At 39.7% G+C, this 19,558-nt stretch overlaps 1 protein-coding gene across 1 annotated transcript in view; it reads left to right on the top strand.

The window, feature by feature from the left end:
• Positions 1-636: 636 nt before the first annotated feature.
• The window catches only part of LOC118386513 (dual specificity calcium/calmodulin-dependent 3',5'-cyclic nucleotide phosphodiesterase 1C-like), a 61,986-nt gene continuing 43,064 nt past the window's right edge, over positions 637-19,558 (top strand). Inside the window, exons 1-2 of the mRNA XM_035774232.2 lie at positions 637-1,919; positions 6,840-6,866. Coding sequence (XP_035630125.1) covers positions 1,819-1,919; positions 6,840-6,866 — 128 coding nt within the window. The 5' untranslated portion in view covers positions 637-1,818. The remainder of the gene's footprint in view (positions 1,920-6,839; positions 6,867-19,558) is intronic.

The following is a 19,558-nucleotide window of genomic DNA, read 5'->3' on the forward strand; positions in this document are numbered from 1 at the left end:
TCTGCTTGGCGTGCCATGCTAATCTGAAAACAATTGAGTTGTTCTGCATGTTGCTATCTCCTGTTCTGTAATTATATGAAGACAAAGCAAGCAGACCTCAATGATATGATTAGGATTATTCTGTTCCGAGAGACCTGCACCCTTGAAATGAATTCTAGGTAGAGAAGTGTTGTGGTGAAATGGAGTGGTATTGCTGTTCCAGTGAGACTATTTCTCAGTGGGATAATAGCTACAGTATAATCTTATATGTTAATCACAAAGAGGTAGCCCCTTTCTCTGTTGGACCTTGTTTTTATCCAGCTTCTGCCATTATTTTTGAATGATTAAGGGCACGTGTATAGTACTGACCTTTAGCACAAGCCTTCTAGCTACATTACCTTTATCTCTCCATTGTTATATGCCCTCTCTTTCTTTTCTTCCCTCTTTCTCTATATTTTCTTCTTTCCTCTGTCCCACTAATCAGCCACGGTGCCTGTTTTGCATCACAAACAATCGGGCCATTTTCATCAGATCAGAGCTCTCCATTCCTTCCTTCCTGCAGTGAATGCCGGAGTGACAGTAGTGGAATGGTGGGGGGGGGTGAGATGTAACAGCCTCAGCAGCAGGACAATATACTGTAAGAGGAGGCACTGAGGAGTCAGGATGCAAGATGCTGCTACCGATCTGCTTTAGTTCATTGCTACTGCACCTTAGTGATAATAAAGGAACCAAACGCAGCAAGCTCTAGGACTTGGATCTATTATACAGTTGCCGATGCTCTGCTTCCCTGGCTGCCTCAGCTGTTTGTAGTTCCCTCAGCGAGGCGCACTGAAAGATTTCTAGGTGGGCTTGATAATTATGCCATAAGCAGCTGACGCTAATTGAACATCTCTAGCATCTCTCAATGGAACTGCCTGGACAAACGGAGTGCCTGTAATGTGAGAGCCGTAGAGGATACTGCTGTTACAGCTTGTGATGCGCATCTACTGGCCACATTACGTTACATTGGATCTTGATGTGAGGAAATGCAACTGAACTCCTCTTGGTGAGAGAGGAATCTCTACCTCTGCTTCTGTGTGGTGGAGCCGCTCACCATAGTCTGACTGCTCTGAACGCTCTGTGATCGCAGGATTTGGTGGTGCTGACCCTGTCGTGTCTGATACCATCTGCTACTTCTGCGTTTCCATACCGCACCAACCCTCTCTGTCTGTCAAAGTAACGCTACCCACCTACCTACCTGCACCGATGTCGTGGATGGATGGAGCATTGCGCAGGAGTGAGGGTTCTATAAAGCAGTGGCACCATCAGTGTACACAGAGCAGTAAAACCGCATGGTGAGAGAGTGATCAGAGAGGTGCAAGAGAGAGAGACAGAGAGAGAAAGAACCAGAGAGAGAGAGAAACACAGAGAGAGAAGCAGATAGAAGTACTAGACAGAGAGAGAGAGAGAGAGTGTGTGAGAGAGAGAGAAAGAAACAGAGAGAAAGAGAGAGAGGTACTCTAGAGAGAGATTAAATCATCTGACAGTCAGACAGTGAGTGACAGTGTGTAGTGGAGAGTGGTTCCTTCCTGCCTGCCTGACAGAGCTACAGTGTGTGAAGCCGCAGTCTCTCTCTCTGCTCTGATAAACTAATAGGTTATTGAGACAAGTAATGCAGGTGCTGTAGAGAGGAGAGAAGAGACAAGACTCCTGTGACTACAGCACAGGGAGGATGCTCTGAGGACCAGACTGAGGAGTGCTCTTAGGATTCAGGGATTCACACTGCAGAGTGCAGACAGAGGTCTGCTGTACGTACCTGAGATACAGCAGTTAACCGCTGCACCTTATAACACATTCAGCATGGATGAACTGTGTACATACACAGATAGTATGGACAAAAACTCTCTAAAGTACCCAAAGACTGAGCAGACAGAGAAAATGTGGATGCGACTCAAGGGAATGTAAGTTTTCTCTTTCTTTCATCTCTCCTCTTGTGTTTAACTTCCCCAGAGAGGGACTGACTTAGAGGCATGTGATCTGTAAGGGTGGTTGAAAGAGTGAGGTTATTTCAAGCTCTTGTGAAATGTTTATTTGTTATCAGAAGTGATGCCGCGATGCCGCGTTCTGTCGCGTTTCTACAGTATCTTAGTTTTCCATCACTGTGCTGTATATTGAAGCACGTTTAATAGTATTCTTATGTGCACATCTTTGTTTTGTAAACAATACATTAGTGTGTATAAAGCACTACAACTGTAGGTTTGTACATTTCATGATTTCAATGTATGTATGAACAAATGTACCTATCAGTGGAGGCTGCTGAGGGGAGGATGGCTCCTAATAATGGCTGGAACGGCGCAAATGGAATGGCATCGACCCATCCGCTCCAGTCATTACCAAGATCCCGTCCTCCCCGATTAAGGTGCCACCAACCTCCTGTGGTATGCAGGTAAGTACATACCTTAGCATATGTGCATATTTGTGTATACGTAAAGCAGATAGGTATGTAGGTAAGTTGGTAGTCAGGTAGGTACCTGCACTTGTATTTATCTACTACTCAATGAATTAATGATTGAATGAATGGAAGTTATAGTGGTATAATATGTGTTCTTCTGCTGTTGTGTTTTTACCGTCTAATCAATATGTTACCACAACAAATTGATCAAGCTAAATTCAGCTGGCAGTATGATTAGACTAATATGCTATTACATAATATATCTTTTCACAGCTTGCAACAAATGTCAATTATGTAGCTGTTAAACTTGTATCTGACAAACATGTGTCTCAGTAGAAGCAAACTGTTTATCACTGAAGCTTGACTAAACCCATTATGTATTCAATAGTTCATTATAACGTGCAGTCACGCTCTATATACACGTTTGCGCCTACACACACTCTACCGCTGAAATCCCTGATCACATAGTCCTCAGTCACACCCTGTCCCCTGAGCATCTCCACCCACCCACGCACGCATGCACGCACACACACATACACACACACTGCTTCTCTACCAATCTGAAGTGTGGGACAAGTTCTCGCAATGTAATGCCCTGAATACCTGTGGCTCGCTGGTGCAGGAGACAGACAGGTGTGTTGCCATGGAGCAGAGGAGAGCAGAGGAGTAGTGCTGACTGTCGTGTCTGAGAGAGAAACGGAGGAGAGAGGAGAGGAGGGGAGAGAAGAGGAGAGGAAGGGAAAGGGAAGAAGAGAAGAGCGAATAGGATAGGAGGGGGAGAAGAGAGGAAAGGAGGGGAGAGGAGAGGAGAGAGGGGAGTAGAAGAGAGGACAGAAGGCGCAAAGGAGAGAAGAGAATAGCAGAGGATGGAAGAGGAGAGGAAGGGAGGAGAGGGGAGAAGGAAAGGAGAGTAGAGGAGAACAGAGGTTAGAGTAGAGTAGGGCAGATATCTGTCCATTTTTAGGCGGGCTGATCTAAGTCAGCACACTGGTGGAAACGGTGACTACTGGCTGTTTCTGGCTGGTTGGGTGGCTGTCTGGTTAACTGGCTGATCTCAGAGATTAAAAACAGAGATTAAAAACATTCTAATCACCTCAGCTCACAAAGAGCAGCACGCACACACATACACATTATTTAATCAAATCAAATCAAATGTATTTATAAAGCCCTTTTTACATTTAGTCAGGCATCTCCACTGAGCACTGCAATAACATGGTGTCACACCGAGCCTCTGTTTACAGTGCATTCGGAAAGTACTCAGGCCCCTTCCATTTTTCCACATTTTCTTAATTAAGTTACAGCCTTATTCTAAAATGGATTAAATAAAAAAATGTCTTCATCAATGTACACACAATACCCCATAATGACAAAGTGAAACAGAAATACCGTACCTTATTTACATAAGTATTCAGACCCTTTAATATGAGACTAGAAATTGAGCTCAGGTGCATTTGTTTCCATTGATCATGCTTGAGATGTTTCTACAACTTGATTGGAGTCCACCTGTGGTAAATTCAATTGATTGGACATGATTTGGAAAGGCACACACCTGTCTATATAAGGTCCCACGGATGACAGTGCATGTCAGAGCAAAAACCAAGCCATGAGGTAGAAGGAATTGTCCGTAGAGCTCAGAGACAGGATTGTGTCGAGGCACAGATCTGGGGAAGGGTACCAAAACATGTCAGTGGCCTCCATCATTCTTAAATGGAAGACGTTTTGAACCACCAAGACTCTTCCTAGAGCTGGTCGCCAGGTCAAACTGAGCAATCGGGGGAGAAGGGCCTTAGTCAGCGAGGTGACCAAGAACCCGATGGTCACTCTGACAGAGCTTCAGAGTTCCTCTGTAGCGATGGTAGAACCTTCCCGAAGGACAATGGCCTTCATGGTAGAGTTGTCAGATGGAAGCCACTCCTCAGCAAAAGGCACAAGACAGTCCACCTGGAGTTTGCCAAAAGGCACCTAAAAGACTCTTAGATCATGAGAAACAAGATTCTCTGGTCTGAAGAAACCAATATTGAACTCTTTGGCCTGAATGCCAAGTATTCACGTCTGGAAGAAACCTTGTACCATCCCTACAGTGAAGCATGGTGGTGGCAGCATCATGTTGTGTGGATGATTTTCAGTGGCAGGGACTGGGAGACTAGTCAGGATCGAGGGAAAGATAAACAGAGCAAAATACAGAGAGATCATTGATGATAACCTGCTCCAGAGCAGGGGGACATACAGGGGGACATACAGGCAGACATACAGGCAGACATACAGGCAGTCATACATGGGGACATACAGGGTCACATACAGGCAGACATACAGGGGGACATACAGGCAGACATACAGGGGGGCATATAGGCAGACATACAGGGGGACATACAGGCAGACGTACAGGGGAACATACAGACAGACATACAGGGGGACATAAAGGCAGACATACAGTCAAACATACAGGGGGACATACAGGGTCACATACAGACAGACATACACGGGGACATACAGGCAGACATACAGGGGGACATACAGGCAGGTGTACAGGGGGACATACAGGCAGACATACAGGGTCATATACAGGGTCATATACAGGGGGGCATACAGGGGGACATAAAGGCAGACATACAGGGGGACATACAGGCAGAATTACAGGGGGACATAAAGGCAGACATACAGGGGGACATACAGGGGGACATACAGGCAGATTTACAGGGGGACATACAGGGGGACATACAGGCAGAATTACAGGGGGACATACAGGGGGACATACAGGCAGAATTACAGGGGGACATACAGGAGGACATAAAGGCAGACATACAGGGTCATATACAGGGGGGCATACAGGGGGACATACAGGAGGACATAAAGGGGGACATAAAGGCAGACAAACAGGGTCATATACAGGGTCATATACAGGGGGACATAAAGGCAGAATTACAGGGGGACATACAGGCAGAATTACAGGGGGACATACAGGGGGACATACAGGCAGAATTACAGGGGGACATACAGGCAGTGGTGTCATCTGCTTCATGGCCCACGTGCCATCAGGCAACTCCACCAGCTCCATCCCAGTACTTGAGTTTGACGGGGGTGTCGCCATATGAGTTGAACCTCCGCCCGTCAGAGGAACATCTGCTGATAGTCTAACTGCACCCGTTATTTCCTCTCTGCCTTTGACTGGTTTTTGCTGCTCTCTAGCTGCTTGTGGTTGAGCACTCTTCCTGTCCTTCTTCCGCTTCTTCTTCATCTTTCTTGTTTCAGTGTTACCAGAATTCTGTTTCGGGACTGGAGGAGTCATCAGGTCATATCAACTCGGTTCATTCACAACAACATACAGGGGGACATACAGGGCCACATTTGTCAATATAGCAGTCCAGGAGGAAATAATTTACAAAATGATTATGCAAAATTTGAGTGATTTAGTTCTTATCTCCTAACTTCTCGTTAAAGATGGTTTAAAGTTTTTAAAATAAAATGAGACAAACACATTTTGTGTGATGCATCATTTACTGCTGTTGATGATTGCTGTGAGTGTAACAATTTCTCTCCCAACATTCCTCCTCTTCACTGGATCTTCACACCAGATGAAACACGTCGGTGTGTGTGTGTGCTCTTGTTGGTGTGTGTGTGTTCTTGTTGGTGTGTGTGTGTGTGTGTGTGTGTGTGTGTGTGTGTGTGTGTGTGTGTGTGTGTGTGTGTGTGTGTGTGTGTGTGTGTGTGTGTGTGTGTGTGTGTGTGTGTGTGTGTGTGTGTGTGTGTGTGTGTGTGTGTGTGTGTGTGTGTGTGTGTGTGTGTGTGTGAGAGAGAGAGAGAGAGAGAGAGAGTCTTCCCCTACCCTACAGATAGAAGGAGACTGACTGGAGAGAAGAGGGAAAACAGGAAAAATAGCTCCTTCATAACTAGTCTGAATCCCCAGACAATACTGCTCCTTAGCAGAAACACACTCATTATTTCTTTTTAAGTCAGTTCCTCTCAAATAGAGTTGTGCTAAATACTACATTTCCCAGAATGCACTAGTTTAACACTAAAGTTGACCTCAAGGCCTTCAAAAAGAAGCCAAAGAAATGCAATGGTTGGTGGAAATATAATTGGCTATCCTAAACACTAAGATGGTATCTGGAAGTGTGACCTGTCATATTCAATTAAATGTTCTATCACTGAGTGGAATTTCTTTGAATTGCACTGAATTAAATTCTACTTCCTGTAACTAAAACTCAAATTCAACATCAACAATTGAGTTGAATGGGAGTCAATTAAAAAATTCTGAATTGAGCCCAACCCTGCTATTTAGTGCACTACATTTGACTGAAAATCTCTGGTCAAAAGAGCACTATAGGAATAAGGGAATAGGGTGCCATTTGGGCTGCAGATCTATCTCAGAGCGATGGTGTACTTTGTATGGCCTATTCATCTAATGTACACTCCTCATCTTGTTTTTCAGGCAGAAGTACAAAAACACATCTCAAAGGTACGTCCCATGGTGTCTGTCTGTCTACTGTCTATCTACTTTATCAAACATGCCCACATGCTATATAATGATACCAACTCTTCTTATCTTATGCATACAGTCATTAGCCTACAAATGTATAACACAAAGCATTGGTAGATGTTGCCTTAGATCAATCTTTCAACAAACAATCTGTTAGAGCTGAATTGTCATACGTAAAGAGAATTTATTTAACAGTAAAGTATCTATAGGGTGAAGCTTATGAGGCTCTTGTTGTAGCTTTACTGTATGTGGGTTTAAATACTTTATTCATACTAAACAGTACTGTGTGGGTTTAAATACTTTATTCATACTATACTTTACTGTGTGGGTTTAGAGAGTCTTGTTACTACGGTTGCAAAATGACAGGAATTCCTGGTTGGAAGAACACAGAATTTCTGCTTATTCCCTCCTGATTCCGGGAATCCTCCAACTGGGATTTCAGGAAAACCAGGGCATTTATTGAAAGTTCCCGGAATTTTGCAACATTACCTGATACATCCCTTTCCGGATGAACTCCGGTGGGGTCAGTGGCTCTCACAAAGAGCACATTCAGATAATGTTAAGTTGGATGAAGTGGCCTTCACACACAAACACAAACAGAGGGAGACACGCAGGCACACACACACACACACACACACACACACACACACACACACACACACACACACACACACACACACACACACACACACACACACACACACACACACACACACACACACACACACACACACACACACACACACACACACACTTCCCAGCTGCATTATGCATTCTCCTGTTGAACGCTTGCATTTATGTAACATGCTCACAGAGAGGTGCTCTTCTACAATGGCCCTTGTCGGAGACAGTCAGGCCCTCAGCACAGCTCCATCTGTCTATCTGTCTTTCTCTGAGATGTAAGGGTAGGTGTGGGTTGTGAAGTGTGGAGAAATATAATGATACAGAACTCTGCATTAGTATTCCCCTGCAGTACGTAGAGCCAGGTGCAACAGAACTGAACTGTAAAGATGTAGTTATACAGTATTCAACAGAACTAAACTGTTTGAGATGTGGTTATACAGTATTCAACAGAACTTAACTGTAAAGATGTAGTTATACAGTATTCAACAGAACTAAACTGTAAAGATGTAGTTATACAGTATTCAATAGAACTAAACTGTAAAGATGTAGTTATACAGTATTCAACAGAACTAAACTGTAAAGATGTAGTTATACAGTATTCAACAGAACTAAACTGTTTGAGATGTGGTTATACAGTATTCAACAGAACTGAACTGTAAAGATGTAGTTATACAGTATTCAACAGAACTAAACTGTAAAGATGTAGTTATACAGTATTCAATAGAACTAAACTGTAAAGATGTAGTTATACAGTATTCAACAGAACTAAACTGTTTGAGATGTGGTTATACAGAATTCAACAGAACTAAACTGTTTGAGATGTGGTTATACAGTATTCAACAGAACTAAACTGTAAAGATGTAGTTATACAGTATTCAACAGAACTAAACTGTTTGAGATGTGGTTAAACAGTATTCAACAGAACTAAACTGTAAAGATGTAGTTATACAGTATTCAACAGAACTAAACTGTTTGAGATGTGGTTATACAGTATTCAATAGAAATAAACTGTTTGAGATGTGGTTATACAGTATTCAACAGAACTAAACTGTTTGAGATGTGGTTCTACAGTATTCAACAGAACTGAACTGTAAAGATGTAGTTATACAGTTTTCAACAGAACTAAACTGTTTGAGATGTGGTTATACAGTATTCAATAGAAATAAGCTGTTTGAGATGTGGTTATACAGTATTCAACAGAACTAAACTGTTTGAGATGTGGTTATACAGTATTCAACAGAACTAAACTGTTTGAGATGTGGTTCTACAGTATTCAACAGAACTAAACTGTAAAGATGTAGTTATACAGTATTCAACAGAACTAAACTGTTTGAGATGTGGTTATACAGTATTCAACATAACTAAACTCTATAGATGTGGTTATACAGTATTCAACATAACTGAACTGTTTGAGATGTAGTTATATAGTGTTCAACAGAACTGAACTGTAAAGATGTAGTTATACAGTATTCAACAGAACTAAACTGTAAAGGTGTAGTTATACAGTATTCAACAGAACTAAACTGTTTGAGATGTGGTTAAACAGTATTCAACAGAACTAAACTGTTTGAGATGTGGTTATACAGTATTCAACAGAACTAAACTGTTTGAGATGTGGTTCTACAGTATTCAACAGAACTAAACTGTACAGATGTAGTTATACAGTATTCAACAGAACTAAACTGTTTGAGATGTGGTTATACAGTATTCAACAGAACTAAACTCTATAGATGTGGTTATACAGTATTCAACATAACTGAACTGTTTGAGATGTAGTTATATAGTATTCAACAGAACTGAACTGTAAAGATGTAGTTATACAGTTTTCAACAGAACTAAACTGTTTGAGATGTGGTTATACAGTATTCAACAGAACTAAACTGTAAAGATGTAGTTATACAGTATTCAACAGAACTAAACTGTTTGAGATGTGGTTATACAGTATTCAATAGAAATAAACGGTTTGAGATGTGGTTATACAGTATTCAACAGAACTAAACTGTTTGAGATGTGGTTCTACAGTATTCAACAGAACTAAACTGTAACGATGTAGTTATATAGTGTTCAACAGAACTAAACTGTAACGATGTAGTTATATAGTGTTCAACAGAACTAAACTGTAAAGATGTAGTTATACAGTATTCAACAGAACTAAACTCTATAGATGTGGTTATACAGTATTCAACATAACTGAACTGTTTGAGATGTGGTTATACAGTATTCAACATAACTGAACTGTTTGAGATGTAGTTATATATTGTTCAACATAACTGAACTGTAAATATGTAGTTATACAGTATTCAACAGAACTAAACTCTATAGATGTGGTTATACAGTATTCAACATAACTGAACTGTTTGAGATGTGGTTATACAGTATTCAACATAACTGAACTGTTTGAGAAGTTATACAGTATTCAACAGAACTAAACTCTATAGATGTGGTTATACAGTATTCAACATAACTGAACTGTTTGAGATGTAGTTATATATTGTTCAACATAACTGAACTGTAAATATGTAGTTATACAGTATTCAACAGAACTAAACTATAAAGATGTAGTTATACAGTATTCAACAGAACTAAACTGTTTGAGATGTGGTTAAACAGTATTCAACAGAACTAAACTGTTTGAGATGTAGTTATACAGTATTCAACAGAACTAAACTGTTTGAGATGTAGTTATACAGTATTCAACATAACTAAACTGTTTGAGATGTGGTTATACAGTATTCAACAGAACTAAACTGTAAAGATGTAGTTATACAGTATTCAACAGAACTAAACTGTTTGAGATGTGGTTAAACAGTATTCAACAGAACTAAACTGTAAAGATGTAGTTATACAGTATTCAACAGAACTAAACTGTAAAGATGTAGTTATACAGTATTCAACAGAACTAAACTGTTTGAGATGTGGTTATACAGTATTCAACAGAACTGAACTGTTTGAGATGTAGTTATATAGTGTTCAACAGAACTGAACTGTAAAGATGTAGTTATACAGTATTCAACAGAACTAAACTGTAAAGATGTAGTTATACAGTATTCAACAGAACTGAACTGTAAAGATGTAGTTATACAGTATTCAACAGAACTAAACTGTTTGAGATGTAGTTATACAGTATTCAACAGAACTAAACTGTTTGAGATGTGGTTATACAGTATTCAACAGAACTAAACTGTAAAGATGTAGTTATATAGTGTTCAACAGAACTAAACTGTAAAGATGTAGTTATACAGTATTCAACAGAACTAAACTGTTTGAGATGTGGTTATACAGTATTCAACAGAACTAAACTGTAAAGATGTAGTTGTACAGTATTCAACAGAACTAAACTGTTTGAGATGTGGTTATACAGTATTCAACAGAACTACACCGTAAAGATGTAGTTATACAGTATTCAACAGAACTAAACTGTAAAGATGTAGTTATACAGTATTCAACAGAACTAAACTCTATAGATGTGGTTATACAGTATTCAACATAACTGAACTGTTTGAGATGTGGTTATACAGTATTCAACATAACTGAACTGTTTGAGATGTAGTTATATATTGTTCAACATAACTGAACTGTAAATATGTAGTTATACAGTATTCAACAGAACTAAACTCTATAGATGTGGTTATACAGTATTCAACATAACTGAACTGTTTGAGATGTGGTTATACAGTATTCAACATAACTGAACTGTTTGAGATGTAGTTATACAGTATTCAACAGAACTAAACTCTATAGATGTGGTTATACAGTATTCAACATAACTGAACTGTTTGAGATGTAGTTATATATTGTTCAACATAACTGAACTGTAAATATGTAGTTATACAGTATTCAACAGAACTAAACTATAAAGATGTAGTTATACAGTATTCAACAGAACTAAACTGTTTGAGATGTGGTTAAACAGTATTCAACAGAACTAAACTGTTTGAGATGTAGTTATACAGTATTCAACAGAACTAAACTGTTTGAGATGTAGTTATACAGTATTCAACATAACTAAACTGTTTGAGATGTAGTTATACAGTATTCAACAGAACTAAACTGTAAAGATGTAGTTATACAGTATTCAACAGAACTAAACTGTTTGAGATGTGGTTAAACAGTATTCAACAGAACTAAACTGTAAAGATGTAGTTATACAGTATTCAACAGAACTAAACTGTTTGAGATGTGGTTATACAGTATTCAACAGAACTGAACTGTTTGAGATGTAGTTATATAGTGTTCAACAGAACTGAACTGTAAAGATGTAGTTATACAGTATTCAACAGAACTAAACTGTAAAGATGTAGTTATACAGTATTCAACAGAACTGAACTGTAAAGATGTAGTTATACAATTCAACAGAACTAAACTGTTTGAGATGTAGTTATACAGTATTCAACAGAACTAAACTGTTTGAGATGTGGTTATACAGTATTCAACAGAACTAAACTGTAAAGATGTAGTTATATAGTGTTCAACAGAACTAAACTGTAAAGATGTAGTTATACAGTATTCAACAGAACTAAACTGTTTGAGATGTGGTTATACAGTATTCAACAGAACTAAACTGTAAAGATGTAGTTGTACAGTATTCAACAGAACTAAACTGTTTGAGATGTGGTTATACAGTATTCAACAGAACTACACCGTAAAGATGTAGTTATACAGTATTCAACAGAACTAAACTGTAAAGATGTAGTTATACAGTATTCAACAGAATTAAACTGTTTGAGATGTGGTTATACAGAATTCAACAGAACTAAACTGTAAAGATGTAGTTATACAGTATTCAACAGAACTAAACTGTAAAGATGTAGTTATACAGTATTCAACAGAACTAAACTGTTTGAGATGTGGTTATACAGTATTCAATAGAAATAAACTGTTTGAGATGTGGTTATACAGTCTTCAACAGAACTAAACTGTAAAGATGTGGTTATACAGTATTCAACAGAACTAAACTGTAAATATGTAGTTATACAGTATTCAACAGAACTAAACTGTAAAGATGTAGTTATACAGTATTCAACAGAACTAAACTGTAAAGATGTAGTTATACAGTATTCAACAGAACTAAACTGTTTGAGATGTGGTTAAACAGTATTCAACAGAACTAAACTGTAAAGATGTAGTTATACAGTATTCAACAGAACTAAACTGTTTGAGATGTGGTTTTACAGTATTCAACAGAACTGTAGCAATGTGGTTAGAGGGTGACGCAAAAATCTGAGCACCAGAACAAAGTTCTTCGTTATAGTCGTCACATCTCACAGTGCATTGACAGACGGTGCGATACCATCCTGTGTTAATTGCATCTCTCCATGAGAGATTAGAGTGTACAGTATTTGGCCAATGATTCAGGGAGCAGTCGCTTAAGGGAATGGATTTATTGTCCATTCTCTGCTGGGTTAAAACAGGATTCAGTGATTGATAAACCATCATTCTGATACCTTTTCATGAATAGATAATGTTAGTTAATGGTTTTGATTGAAACAGTTTTTGAAGCAATGATGACTTTCAAACATTGAATCATATTTGGAGTAATTTCAGATGGCCCATAGAGTTCTCTCCACTAGAGGTACCTGATGAACTATCCCACTCAATCCACTAAATGTGACATCAACAGGAGATACTATACAGTATGTTCAAAATGTGTTCACTTCAATCAATCAATTGGAATTAAAAATCCCAAATTCTGGAAAGCGCCGTTCAGATTTAGCTTTGAGGATGCCATAGCTAAAATGGGCCATCTGTTTACTGAAGCTCTAGCTACTGTTAGAGCGTAATAGCTTTTCATCAGGCATCAATGATATGAGCAGAACAGATATGAGTCAAGCTGTGACTTCAAGAGCCAACTGTCAGTCAAGCTGTCTCAGTAAAAGTGTGAAGAGATGATGTATTCATAGTACATGCAGCTTGTCTCCAGAGTGAGCAGAGGCCAGATACATAATGCATAGTGCAGACCTACAGATGTAGGATCTTAATTTAATCACTCTTTTGTTGCTGATCATTTTTCTGTACTGCAGGAAAATGCAGATGAGCTTTGTGATTTACATAAATTCATTGAAAACCCACACTAAACTCGGGCCGGGCTATAAATCAATATCAATAATTATCGAGGTAATTACTTCCCACAATAACGATATTAAAACGTTCAGATTCATTTTCGATAATGTCGATATAGAGTAATTAGCTACAGCAGTCCATTTCACCTCTGTGACCCAGCAGGAACGTGCGGAGAAGTGACAATATGCACGTGGAGAGGTTTACGCTCACTAAAAACCACTTAGCACCTCGAGTGATGGAGACGCCACTATTAACCACGAAAAATGAGTGATGTAGGCGAAAACAGTGGTAGTGATGTAGGTGAAAACAGTGGTGGTGATGTAGGTGAAAACAGTGGTAGTGATGTAGGTGAAAACAGTGGTAGTGATGTAGGTGAAAACAGTGGCAGTGATGTAGGTGAAAACAGTGGTAGTGAAGTAGGTGAAAACAGTGGTAGGGATGTAGGTGAAAACAGTGGTAGTGATGTAGGTGAAAACAGTGGTAGTGATGTAGGTGAAAACAGTGGTGGTGATGTAGATGAAAACAGTGGCAGTGATGTAGGTGAAAACAGTGGTAGTGATGTAGGTGAAAACAGTGGCAGTGATGTAGGTGAACACAGTGGTAGTGATGTAGGTGAAAACAGTGGTAGTGATGTAGGTGAACACAGTGGTAGTGATGTAGGTGAAAACAGTGGTAGTGATGTAGGTGAAAACAGTGGCAGTGATGTAGGTGAAAACAGTGGCAGTGATGTAGGTGAAAACAGTGGCAGTGATGTAGGTGAAAACAGTGATAGTGATGTAGGTGAAAACAGTGGTAGTGATGTAGGTGAAAACAGTGGTAGTGATGTAGGTGAAAACAGTGGTAGTGATGTAGGTGAAAACAGTGGTAGTGATGTAGGTGAAAACAGTGATAGTGATGTAGCTGAAAACAGTGGTAGTGATGTAGCTGAAAACAGTGGTAGTGATGTAGGTGAAAACAGTGGTAGTGAAGTAGGTGAAAACAGTGGTAGTGATGTAGGTGAAAACAGTGGTAGTGATGTAGGTGAAAACAGTGGCAGTGATGTAGGTGAAAACAGTGGTAGTGAAGTAGGTGAAAACAGTGGTAGTGATGTAGGTGAAAACAGTGGTAGTGATGTAGGTGAAAACAGTGGTAGTGATGTAGGTGAAAACAGTGGTAGTGATGTAGGTGAAAACAGTGGTAGTGATGTAGGTGAAAACAGTGGTAGTGATGTAGGTGAAAACAGTGGTAGTGATGTAGCTGAAAACAGTGGTAGTGATGTAGACGAAAACAGTGGTAGTGAAGTAGGTGAAAACAGTGGTAGTGATGTAGGTGAAAACAGTGGTAGTGATGTAGGTGAAAACAGTGGTAGTGATGTAGGTGAAAACAGTGGTAGTGATGTAGGTGAAAACAGTGGTAGTGAAGTAGGTGAAAACAGTGGTAGTGATGTAGGTGAAAACAGTGGTAGTGATGTAGGTGAAAACAGTGGCAGTGATGTAGGTGAAAACAGTGGTAGTGATGTAGGTGAAAACAGTGTTAGTGATGTAGGTGAAAACAGTGGTAGTGAAGTAGGTGAAAACAGTGGTAGTGATGTAGGTGAAAACAGTGGTAGTGATGTAGGTGAAACAGTGGTAGTGATGTAGGTGAAAACAGTGGTAGTGATGTAGGTGAAAACAGTGGTAGTGATGTAGGTGAAAACAGTGGTAATGATGTAGGTGAAAACAGTGGCAGTGATGTAGGTGAAAACAGTGGTAGTGATGTAGGTGAAAACAGTGGTAGTGATGTAGGTGAAAACAGTGGTAGTGATGTAGGTGAAACAGTGGTAGTGATGTAGGTGAAAACAGTGGTAGTGATGTAGGTGAAAACAGTGGTAGTGATGTAGGTGAAAACAGTGGTAATGATGTAGGTGAAAACAGTGGCAGTGATGTAGGTGAAAACAGTGGTAGTGATGTAGGTGAACACAGTGGTAGTGATGTAGGTGAAAACAGTGGTAGTGATGTAGGTGAAAACAGTGGTAGTGATGTAGGTGAAAACAGTGGTAGTGATGTAGGTGAAAACAGTGGTAGTGATGTAGGTGAAACAGTGGTAGTGATGTAGGTGAAAACAGTGGTAGTGATGTAGGTGAAAACAGTGGTAGTGATGTAGGTGAAAACAGTGGTAGTGATGTAGGTGAAAACAGTGGTAGTGATGTAGGTGAAACAGTGGTAGTGATGTAGGTGAAAACAGTGGTAGTGATGTAGGTGAAAACAGTGGTAGTGATGTAGGTGAAAACAGTGGTAATGATGTAGGTGAAAACAGTGGCAGTGATGTAGGTGAAAACAGTGGTAGTGATGTAGGTGAAAACAGTGGTAGTGATAGCCAAGGAGAAGGGGCAGCTTCCAACGAAGAAATTATTGATAAAAAGGGTTAAACTGTTTCTGCAATTTGGAAGTATCTGTACTTTACTGAACTAATTATATTTTTGACAACTTTTACTTCACTACATTCCTAAAGAAAATAATATACGTTTTACTCCATAGATTTTCCCTCACACTCAAAGGTACTCGGTACATTTTGGATGCTTCGCAGAACAGGAAAATGGCCCAATTCACGCACTTATCAAGAGAACATCAAGAGAACATCCTTGGGCATCCCTACTGCCTCTGAGTTGGCGTACTCATTAAACACAAAAGCTTAATTTGTAAATTATGTCTGCGTGTTGTAGTGTGTCCCTGGCTATCCGTGGTTTGCTTAATTTAATCCATTTGAAATGATTGATACTTTTCTTTTTGATACTTAAGTATATTTTTGCAATTACATTTACTTTTGATACATAATTATATTTAAAACCAAATACCTTTTAAACTTTTACTCAAGTAGTATTTTCCTGGATGACTTTCACTTTTACTTGAATCATTTTCTATTAAGGTATCTTTACTTTTTCTCAAGTATGACAATTGTGTACTTTTTCCACCACTGCTAAGTACTTATTCTTTAGTATAAATATCCTTTAGTAAAGTATCCCTGACTCTGATTTCACTCCAGCTATACTTTCTGTCAAGTCTGCATCTCTGAACCCTTTCTAAAAGCATTCAGTGTAAAAGCAATAGTTTACTTGGCCAAATGCTTACACTCAAGCCCTCTCTAACATATTATCATATCCAACACTATTTTAGCCAATGTTCCTACATTTTATTTCCAAGGGTGTAAAAGCTTTTGATCCAGCATATAAATCAAGCTGTGCCTCTGACAGTCAACTGTCAGTAAAAAGCATGAAGAGATGATGTATTCATACTGGGCGGCAGGGTAACCTAGTGGTTAGAGCGTTGGACTAGTAACCGAAAGGTTGCAAGATTGAATCCCTGAGCTGACAAGGTACAACAAATCTGTCGTTCTGCCCCTGAACAAGGCACTGTTCCTAAGCTGTCATTGAAAATAAAAATGTGTCCTTAACTGACTTGCCTAGTAAATAAAGATACAATTCATAGTACATGCAGATTGTGCAGAGGATAGGGTATATGGCAATAAACTACTTTTCCTTTTAGTATCCCTGGCTTTGACTCCTCTCCTCTCCATCTATACCTTGTGTCATGCTCAGTAGCTACGGTACGTCTCTGACTCCAATGCTTCTGTTGTGTGCACAGAACCCTGTCCCTGAAGCATCTCCATCTCATCTATTCTGTAATGTGCATGTATGCTCAGTGGCTCTGTCTTCCTGACTCTCTGTGGTCACTAAAGATCCCATGGCACTTATTGTAAGAGTAGGGGTGTTAACCCCGGTGTCCTGGCTAATTCCCAATCTGACCCCCATACTGTACAATCATGGCCGCCTGTTCATCGCCAGCTTCCAATTGGCTCATTCATCCCCTTTCCTCTCCTCTATAACTATTCTGGGGAATTGCTGTAAATGAGAATGTGTTCTCAGTCAACTTACCTGGTAAAATAAGGGTAAAATAAAACATTTAAAACTCCTTGAACCCTATCCACCCAAATCCAAACCCTTGTGGGTGTGTGTGTGTGTGTGTGTGTGTGTGTGTACTTGCGTGTGCTGTGACTCCAATCGAGCTGTAACCTTCTATTGTGTACATATGTACATGTATGTTCAGTAAGTCTCTGTCCCTGACCTAGCAGCAGATTGGTTGATTGATCCACTGTGCTGTGGTGTTTCCTGGCAACTAGCTGTTTTGTTCTCTCTGGGTTTTTTTTCTTCATTGTCACACTTGCCAATGATAGGCAGTTCTTAACCTCTTGGAACTACCCATCCCGGATCCAGGAGCGTTGTCATCAACTGACACTAATTAGCATAACACAACGGACATGAATATTACTAGAAAATATTCTAAACAAATGTTGGAAAATTTAGTTGTGTCATTCATTAATGAGCAGCCAATCATTGTGATGTGTAGCCATTCTATTCAGGAATGTGGCCTTCATTGCTATAATGTTTAATTGGTTTCTGATAGAGGGCATGTCTTTGAACAACTTACATACAATATGTTGTTGGCAGTTTGCCACACCACTGAAAATAGGTCATTCTCGGTCCATAACATTAGGTCACTAGCGACCTTTCCACATAGGGGATGTAGAGGACACTTGTTTAGCCATATCTACAAGAATGTCTGAACAATATCTTAGACTAAGATACAACCGGCAGTGAATATTCTGTCCTGGCTTTTGTGGAATTCCATGTTGCTCTCTTGTCATTCCTTTTTCTATTAGAATCCCTTGATGTTGACTGTGTTTTCTCAACAGAACTGCCTGTCTGCTCCTCTCTCTCCTCTTGATTAGACCCTGCAGCGCCAGGTTTCCTTACAACCAATTCTGACATACAATGAAAGTGTTAGCAATGCAGTTACCAATTCCCCACATTGAATATGTCTCACGCACAGTACCTCAGGCTCCCTCTAATGATTTCGGAAAACAACCAAACATCAAGATTAGGTTTCATATTTTTGAAATAGCTAGGCTATCTGTTCAGCTTATTACCTGTCCATTGACATTTGTCCAACGTGTTGTATAGTATTTCATCTCTCTATCTAAACAGTTCATTGGACACATGTTGGTCTTTTATCAGCCATTTTATCAGTTATTTCATATCATTCAGCATGTACTAATAGCTGAAATGGCATCCCTAGTGCATTTATATTTATCTTAGCATCAACACTTTCGTTATAGTAGGTTATAGAGAGACAATTCATTCCATTTCATTGTTGCTATAGCAGCACATATGTATCACTGTCTGGGGCCACGGCTTGAGGATGACGCACAGTGCTGTGAATGAATGCATAATACAGGGTTTCAGGATGAGAGCCCCAGACAGGATGAGAGGTTCACTATATGAATTGTTCATCACTAACAAACACTGAATCCCGGGAATTACAGGATGTGTGGTGTATGTATACAGCAAGTACAAGACTAAACAATCAACTCAGCATACTGCCAAGCCTTCCCTATTGCCCCACAGGGCTAACAGGGCAATCACATGCTAACAGCCGAATGGGGTTCAGCTTTTTTTCCATGTCAAAGATTGAAATACGGTGAGAGCTAAATGCAGAGCTACAGAGTAGTGAACTGTTTCCTTCCACTCATGTCAGGGCAATGAGACCATGACCAGACCAGCCACCAAACCTGGGTTCAAATACTATTTGAAATAATTTCAAATACTGTATTTCAGCTCAATTGAGCTTGCCTGACTTAATGGACCGATAGAATAGTTCTAAAATAACAAACGGTGCCCATCTGGCATTCCAGGCAGGATAGAGCAAACACTTTAAGTATCTGAAATATTTGTAATAGTATTTGAACCGAGGTCTGCCAGGCACTTACAGGAATACTCTCACTAGGAATTTCCCAGGGAGTCAACAGTCATAAAATAGAAGACAAGCAACCTACTCTGCACTGACTATGTGCTCTCTGTCTGTCTGTCTGTCTGTCTGTCTGTCTGTCTGTCTGTCTGTCTGTCTGTCTGTCTGTCTGTCTGTCTGTCTGTCTGACACCGGGAGGAAAGACATTACAAGCTGTTGTACATACAC

This window comes from Oncorhynchus keta, chromosome 7 (genome assembly GCF_023373465.1).
Source record: "Oncorhynchus keta strain PuntledgeMale-10-30-2019 chromosome 7, Oket_V2, whole genome shotgun sequence".
NCBI classification, from domain to species: domain Eukaryota; kingdom Metazoa; phylum Chordata; class Actinopteri; order Salmoniformes; family Salmonidae; genus Oncorhynchus; species Oncorhynchus keta.